The sequence below is a fragment of the Theropithecus gelada genome, chromosome 13, assembly GCF_003255815.1.
Source record: "Theropithecus gelada isolate Dixy chromosome 13, Tgel_1.0, whole genome shotgun sequence".
Lineage (NCBI taxonomy): Eukaryota > Metazoa > Chordata > Mammalia > Primates > Cercopithecidae > Theropithecus > Theropithecus gelada.
In genome coordinates this window covers 46,911,226-46,919,845 of record NC_037681.1, presented here as the reverse complement: position 1 = coordinate 46,919,845, position 8,620 = coordinate 46,911,226, and the positions used below count along the sequence as shown (strand labels likewise).

At 53.9% G+C, this 8,620-nt stretch overlaps 1 protein-coding gene across 4 annotated transcripts in view; it reads left to right on the top strand.

The window, feature by feature from the left end:
• Positions 1-2,307: 2,307 nt before the first annotated feature.
• OTOF (otoferlin) overlaps positions 2,308-8,620 on the top strand; it is a 103,066-nt gene continuing 96,753 nt past the window's right edge. For 2 of the 4 annotated variants that reach the window (XM_025354063.1, XM_025354062.1), the window contains exon 1: positions 2,308-2,513. In XM_025354063.1, coding sequence (XP_025209848.1) covers positions 2,435-2,513 — 79 coding nt within the window. In that variant the 5' untranslated portion in view covers positions 2,308-2,434. The remainder of the gene's footprint in view (positions 2,514-8,620) is intronic. The other 2 variants (XM_025354064.1, XM_025354065.1) reach the window with 1 other exon arrangement.

Sequence of the window (8,620 nt, the reverse complement as noted above, 5' to 3'; positions counted from 1 at the left end):
GTGCCATCCATATCATATTCATCCCTGAATCTCAGCACCTGGCTCTGGAAAGAATTCAGTAAACGTTCATTACATAAATTATATACTCAGTTACCAAAATGGGTAACAGAAGAATGGACACTAAAAAGTGGGATCTGGTCAGGCACGGTGACTCACACCCATAATCCCAGCACTTTGGAAGGCCAAGGCAGGTCAGCAGTTCGAGACCAGCCTGGCCAACATGGTGAAACCCCGTCTCTACTAAAAATACAAACATTAGCTGGGTGTGGTAGCATATGCCTGTAGTCCCACCTATTCGGGAGGCTGAGACAGAAGAATTGCTTGAACCCGGGAGGCAGAGGTTGCAGTGAGCCTAGATCACTCCACTGCACTCCAGCCTGGGTGACAGAGTGAGACCCTGTCTCAAAAAAAAAAAAAAAAAAAAGTGGGATCTGTCTTAGGTTTCAGAAGGGTCAGCTGACTCCACTGAGAGCTGCTGAGTGAAATTGCCACCATTTTATGGATGTGGAAAGTGAGATTCAGCAGCGATCAATGCCTTGGCTAGGGCAGGTTCATGGGCTTTTACTTAAAGACGCACAGGGTCTGTAAGAGGCCTCATGAATTTCACTCCCTTCAGGGGAGGACCTCCAGAGAACCAAGGAAGGAGATATTTTCTGTTGTTGTTGTTGTTTTACCTTGTAGCCACCAAGCCTTAAAAACACAGATCACCTGATGACCTCATGGATGGAAAATGCTAGTGAATTTAGGTGGTTTTTTTTAAAGATATTAAACTTATCCAGGTTTTGAAAATTTAGCATTCACTTGTATTCAATAAACATAATACTCTAAGACATTTTAAAATTCAATATGATTAGATACATGTGAGAAAGGTAAGCAAGAATTGGTTAGGAAAAAGGGCAAAGGAAAAAAAACGTAAGTAGAAAAAGAAAAATAGGGCACAGTAGCAAGGAAATATCTAGAAGGAGGAAAGAAGGCTCTTGGGACATACTGTAGGTTATTTGGAATGTAGAATTCAAAGGAAGTAACCTCTTGTTACCATGCTGTGAAAAATTAGTATTTCTCTTTTAAACCTTTAGACTCTGTTTCAGGTAGATCCCTGAGCTTACTCTTTTCTCCTTTCAACAGTTATTGAGCAGTCTACGGTGCACAGGATACCATGTGGGGCTCTGGGGTAGACGGATGCTGTGCTCCAGGGTCCTCCTGAGGTCAGTAGGGGAAGAGGCAAGGGAAGCAGCCCCAGGACTCAGTAAGATGAGAGGAGGAAGGAGCAGCACAGAGGAGCACCCCAACCCAGCCGGGGTGCAGGTGCAGAGTCACCTCCAGGAGGAGGCGCTCGAACTGAGTCCAGGATGGGGTGGGGGGCATTCCACCAAGAATGAATGGCAAGAGCAAGGGTGCAGATGACCCAGCACAGCCTCCAGCATCAGGGATTCTGGCCCCCAGGGTCCCTTTCCTTGGTGCATGCTGCTGGAAGACAGGAGGGGGCAGTTCTCCTTTGGTCCTTAGAAATTTCACTGTAGACATCCCTTCTCCTGCCCGTAGCAGCTTATAAGAGCAGAAGGCCATTCAATTCTGCTCCTCTGGCTGGAAAGCAAACATCAGCCTGGCTTACCTTCACTAGCCTGCCTGACCCCCAGCCTTGGGGTGGGGCTAGGTTAGTGCCCTGGATCCTTAAACATGGCCCCTCGTAGCACATAAGCCTCTGCTGTCTCCACAACCACGCATCTCCATCATGCGTGGCCTGGTCCTGAGCTTCCCCTCAGGCAGCGGCCCCAGCCTCTCTGCTTCCTGAGATTCAGAAACAGTGATCCCAGGGCAGGGCTCAGGGCCCAGCCTCTTGGGGGCACAGTCTCCAGCAGGGAAGAGGTGGGCATAGGTGGACAAACACATTTCCTTCTTCTTGTAGTGTGCTCCTGTGGGTGGGAGTGCCCCCTGCCCCACACCCACCCCACCCATGCGCACGCCCATTCCTCTGTGCCCACTGCTGGTGGCAGGGCTTGCTTAGTAGGGAAGCAGCAGAGCCCTGCGGAGGGGTGGGCAGAGCCTCCCTTCCAGGAGCTGAGAGAAGACACCTGAGGCTGGACAGAGCTTTATCTGGGAGCTGGCGGCTGCTGAATAATGAATTCCAACTCTGCCGCACTCCCAGGCTGCACACTGGGTGCACACACACACACACACACACACGCACACACACACTGATACACACATGCTGGGCTGACAACTTGGAGGGGCGGGGGCTGGGAGGCTCTGTGAGTCGCTGCAGGAGCAGCTTAGCTCGGCTTGGTTGCCTTGGTCTCTGTGGGCAGCATCGGAGGGGGGTCGGGAGGAGGAGGAGGAGGCAGCGGCAGAGAAGAGAGAGGCGTGTGAGCCGCACTCCACCAGCTAGCTCCTTCCTGCTGCTCCTGCCTGGCAGTGCCAGGCAGCTCACACCAGCATGGCCCTGCTCATCCACCTCAAGACAGTGTCGGAGCTGCGAGGCAGGGGAGACCGGATCGCCAAAGTGACTTTCCGAGGTAGGGAAGCCCCTGTCTTAGAGGGACGCCAGCTCTGAGAGTTGGCCCGGCGCATGCTCTGGAGGTGGCCGGGGATGGGACAGGGCTGGGAGGATGAGTGGGAAAAGTTCTAGCAGGGCCTGGGACAATGAGCCTTTTCACAGGTAGTCATCTGCCTGGGACTGACTGGCCATTGTGATTTCTGGAAAATCTGAGTTCCCTGTGCTTCCATGCCTGTGTCTCCTTGCGCTTGCCAACATGCCAGTGCCCAGGCAGGGTGCAGAGCCCTCTGTCTGGGGAGGCAGAAGTGAGAACAACATCCCTGAGTTCAGGGAGACCCAGGACCCCCTCTTCCTCTCTCTCCCTCTCCTGCAGGTTGATTTCCTTGAGCACAGGGTAGGGGCCAGGTCTGGAGCCTGGGACACCCAGGGTGGCCGGGAGAAACCAGGCAGCCAGTAGCTCCCTGGGCCCCAGAGTGATGGGGGACACTGTTGGCTTCTCTTACATCTATTCGTGGGTGGGGACCCTAGGAAACCCTCACCCCTCTTCTGTCTGGTCTTTTCTCATCCTTTTCACTCGTGTTTTCAGTGACCATTTATCATGATCTACTGTGTCCCAAGGATAGGGGTAGAAACACAGAGCTGAACCCAACCCAGCCCCAGCCCCAAGGAGCCTGCATCTGTTGAGCAGGCGTGGGACAAGCAGCACAGGCATGTGAGACAGAGGGTGGGGGTGAGTGCAGCATGCATGCTACAGAAGCAGCACCCTCACCCAGGCTGGTGACTGGTGGTCAGGGAAGGCTTCCCGGAGGAAGCAACACTCAGTTGATACCCGAGGGACCAGCAGGAGGGAGCTAGGAGAGGAGGTGAGGACTGAGTAGACAGGGGAAACGGTGTGCCCAGAGCTGAGAGGAGCTGAAACTCTGGAACCGAAAGAGGTTCCATGTGTCTACAGCCCAGAGAGTATACAGGAGCGGAGGCCAGAGAGTCAGGCAGGGCAAGGATGCGAGGCGGGACCTGACCCCGTGGACAGCGGAGCCCCTGAGCATTTTAACTGGGGAAAGGCAGGGCCAGGCTGACTGTGTCCTTCACCACCCACCTCTGCCTCTTCATGTGGTTGCTCCCCAGCCCTGGGGGTTGGGGGTACTTCTCACTAGACACGGCCCCTTCTCCCAAGAGAGGGGTCTGAGAATGGTGAAGAGGGGGCAGAGAGGACCCCACCATACTAAAGAGCGAAGTGAACCTTGGGGCCCAAGCTGGACACATGTCTGCACCTCTGCTGGAAGGGACTGGAGAGGCCATTGGCAGAACATTCCAGCAAGAGCCCTGGGGCACCCACATCACCTACTCAGAGGCCCCGGGATGCCCACACTGCAGCTTGTGTTCATAGGGACAGGCAGGGGTGGAGGTGATGGCAGTGGCCCTGCCAGCAGGAGGAGGTCAGGCAGGAGGGAGAGGGAGGTGTGGGCTGGGCTGCCTTTTGCCTCCCACCCCAACCCACTGACTGCTTTCTCTGCAGCACCCTGGACCTCTCTCTGTGTGCCACCTGCTGGCTCATGCTGGCTTTAGAAAAAGCAAATGTGTCCTTTCATATGTGAAATGTGGCCCTGAGCTCCACGGGCAGCATAGTGTGGGGTAGTTAAGCTACAGGTTGCCATTCTGCTGCAGCTGTGCTGAGACAGTCCAGTCTGCACTGGACAGGCCCATTTGCAGGCAGAGAAACCAAGACTCAGGGGTAGAACACTGTGCGTGGCATTCACAGAGGGGCTGAGGCACGGTGGTCCCAGCTCTCAGGATCCCATCCTGAGTACTCAATCCTGCAAGCTCTTTATCTCCTCCTGGGCCACCTGGGAGGCAGCACCTTGTCTATCTGACACCCATCTTCTCCTTGGAGCAGCGAAGGGCTGGGCCCTTAGCCTCACTGACCAAACAGGAATTAGTCTATTTGCAACCCTTGCTCTCTAGACTGAGTGGAGAAATTGCTTCCAAGCTCCACATCGGCAGGAGGTGGCCATGAGCAGAGCTCCCGGGGAAGGGGGCTGGGCAGCAGGAATAGGCAGATGACAAGCAGTTTCCAGAAAGTTCCTTTATTACAACCAGAGATGCCTCAGCCGCTCACCTGCAGCGTCCAGCAGTTGACAGCTGTAGGCATCCCAAAAGACCAACACCGACCACAATTCAGAGGGAATGGACCCACTCTACGACGTTCCGCAGCATCTCCCGGCACATGCAACCACTGGGGGCTGAGCAGGTCCTCTGCAGGGGGAAACAAGAAACTGGTAAACATGCAGAGGCAGACACTGGCCCCAGGCTCCCCAAGGCTTTTGAGTGAAGCTAAATGCTGGGGTGGGTAAGGGAGCCCTTGGTGAGTTGTGCCCATTGGCAGAGGCCCCAGGTAGGCCAGAGCAGCGGGTTGAAATATGGTTTGACCTTCTGTGCTGTGCCATCCAGGACACTAAGGAAAGAGCCCTGCTGGGCTATCATGGAAAAAGTTCTGGATGTGGAGTCAGAAGCTCTAGATTCTACCTGGGTTCTGCCACTTACTTCACCCCTCTGACCCTCAGTTTCCTTATCTGTGAAATGGGCATGATAATAACGCGCACCTCACTAGACTGCTTCAGGGAAACCATAGGTATGGAAGAGTTTGAGAGAAGAGTATTCAAACAGCCAATGTGTGTGTGAGGCAGCCATTCTCGTTCTCCTTGGGAGCAGCTGTTGGCCCCTGAGTATCTTCTCTCCAGTCCAGCCTTCTCCCCCTGTCGGCCAGGAGTGAGCAGAGGGCCCCACGTGAGATATAAAGGGAAGAGAAGAACACATCTGATGGGTTCCAGCCTGTGCCAGGAGCAGGCAGATTGGGCCTGGCCTCAGCTCTGTAGGAGCCTCTGCTGAGATGTTGCGCAAGAACCCAGGCAGGCAGACCCCCGAGACTCCTGTTCTCATCTGGCTGGGTGTGCACCAGCTTTGCCTGTGGCCACCTCTTTTCCCACTGCCCTCAGGTCAGTCGGCCCCACGCTCAGGTTCCTCAGTGCTCTCAGCCAGTTCTATATCTAGCTCTTAGCTCTTACTGCCCCTGGCTGCTCCTAAGCTGGTCCTGCCCTGTTAGTGCATTTCCTGAACATGCTGACATTTGTGCACAGGCCTGGGACCCTGAGGTGAAGGGGCCAGGCTGGCCTTCCAGGAGTTACAATCCCATTGGGTCAGACAGGAGATAGGGAGTCCTGAGTGAATCTCCATTGTGCCTGCAGGCCACAGGGTTCAGCTGGGTTTCCCATTAACAAAATGGAGACAGTGATCCTCATTTAGCTCAGAGGCCTACAGTTCCCAGCAGTAATCAGGAGTGGGCTGTGTGAGAAGGAGCCATCTTGACCACAGGTTGCTACTCAAAGAGAGGAAGTATTAGCTTCAGGTATTTCCTTTATCAACACCTGAGATGGTTCCCTACGTCAATGACAGAGCCACAGAACGCAGGGTGTGAGGGGTCCTGAAGTTCTTCTAGCCCAACCTTCTGTCCAGTGCCGAGCCCCAAGGCTGAGGGACCTGGACTGTCAGGGAACCAAGTGACAGACTGTCCAGGGCCAGCCCTGATGTCTCCCTTCTCTTTCCATCCCCTGAGCCTTCTCGCCAAGACATGAGGTTTGGGGATTTTCTGTGTGAGACAAGAACGTCTGAAGGCTGGACCTGGCTTCCACATAATCCCCCGTGGCTGGGAATTGGCACGAAGGTTTGCAGGGCATCCACCTCCACCTTTTCATTCCTACTTCTCTTCCCACCCTACCCCTGATTCCCACCCTGCTATGTTCCCACTACATTCAACTTCCAGCCATTCCCAAAAGATACCACACCCTTTTACATCTCCAAGCCTTGAGACATGGATCATGTTTCTTCTGCCTGGAATGACCACCCTCCACCTTGAGAAAGCCCATTAATTCTGCTCATCCTTCAAGGCCCAGCTCATATGCCACCTCCTCCATGAAGCCTTCTCCTCCTCTAGCAGTACTCTGCACACATTCTTCCTACTGCTCTGCCACGGTACATTGCATTTCAGAAACTGGCCACACCTCTGCATGCTGCCCTAACTTTTGAGCATCTTCAAGACAGACATCAGACACGGTTTCTGTCTTTGCAGAATTCACTGTGTCATGGGTTTGAGTTCTTCCACTGTGGCACTGCCACTCTTTGGCTCCATTTCCCCAACTATGAGCTCCCACCCCAGAACTTTCTATCCAAGGAGGATCAAGGGACTGGAAGAGGCCTCAAGGCCCAAGAACCAAGAACCCTGGCTCTTACTCCTTCTATCAACTTCCCTAGCCCAGAGAATCTTCCAGGGCTCCAAAGGGGCCTAACAAATTTTTTTTTTTTTTTTTAGACGGAGTCTCGCTGTGTCACCAGGCTGGAGTGCAGTGATGTGATCTCGGCTCACTGCAACCTCCGCCTCCTGGGTTCAAGCGATTCTTCTGCCTCAGCCTCTGGAGTAGCTGGGACTACGGGTGCCCACCACCACGCCTGACTAATTTTTGTATTTTTAGTAGAGACGGTGTTTCACCATATTTCCCAGCCTGGTCGGTAACTCCTCACCTCATGATCTACCCACCTTGGCCTCCCAAAGTGCTGGGATTACAGGCATGAGCCACTGCGCCTGGTCAGGCCTCACAAATATTAGCAAGCTCAGCTCCAGCCCACAGGTGGGAAGCGAGAGGGATTGCATGTGTAAGCCAGAGTGAGTTAGGGGAAGACGGAGGAAGGAGAAAAGGCAGATGGGAAGGGAGGTGGGAGCAGACTCTGAGTTGGCCCCTGGAGCCCAGAAGGGAGGCAGGACTTTTTATTGAGCAGGGGAAATGGGCAGTATTTAAGAAGCCACTGAAGGGTGGTAGCTCATTGGCAGGATCAAAAGCCGTGAAAGGGCCAGGCATGGTGGCTCATGCCTCTTTCCGAACCTTACTGCGACCACATGTGGGGCAGGATCTCACCGTCTGACAGAGGAGAAGAAACACACACAGAGGTGAAATGAGTGCAGCATACAGGAGGGCCAGGGATGGGGGTAAATCACAATAATGTTTAGAGGATGACAGCTAACTTAGAGCTACAGAGACCAGGGAATAGGAGCAGGAAGAGGAGCAGGAGGAAGTGCCTAAGCTGGGTCTTGAAAAACCGCCCCTGTTTGCCCCCATGGAGATGCAGGAAGTGAGGAATTGGTGATGGAGGAAGGTGAAGTCATTCTGGGTGAGGGACTGACCAGACCAGAGGCTAGAGGAGGAGAATTGCAGCCAAGTTCTGTGTCGGGGATATCACACCATGTAGCTAGAGCAGAGGCTATAGGAAGTGGTAGAGGGAGACCAGCTAGGAAAGGAGCAGTGGGCCTGCTGAGTGATTGTACAGGGAAGGGTTGCAGCTGAGGCACTGGGGACAAGATTTCCCCCTACTGTTGGCTGCAGATGCCACCCCCGACTCCACGTCAGATTTATTTTCCCCAGTAAAATGAGGGAGCGCTCCCTCTTGATGAAAAATACAGCTACTATTTGGAAACTTATCTGCCGCCCCTGATGAAGGAGGCAGAATACCCAGTGCACCCACCCCTGAGATGCTCCTGCAATGCCTAGGCCTGTCTGTGGGCTGTAGTCCAGCCTAGCACCCCCTCTCTTGGAGAATGTGGGGTAGGCATTGTCCCTGCTGAAGGCAGCAATAGAGGGGACCCTTACAACGATCTTGGCAGCCTGTGGCTGGCTGTGGACATAGCCCTGCGCTTTTGCTCTAGTCCCAACCAATATGCCCCCTGCATCCTCCATTCTTCACAGCACACTCGGACCCCCTCACCACACCTGGGGGAAATCTTCTCTGCCTAATGCCCCAGGTAGTGAATGTTTGCCCCTCCTCCCTCCCCCAGAGCAAGCCATTGCACACCAGCGAACAGCAGACAGAGCACACAGAAAATTCCCCAGGCTTCTCCTGCTTTGATAGGAAGAGTGTGCATTCATGTAATGAAAATGATTGTAAAACTGTCTTCTGCTGCAAAAGCCCTCAGGAAAATGCTGCTGGGAATGTGCTGAGAACAGACTTGCAAATCATTTCTCTGAATTGGGAAGTCTTGGTTATCTTCGCCACCTTTACCGACCATGTGAAAGCCCCATCTCT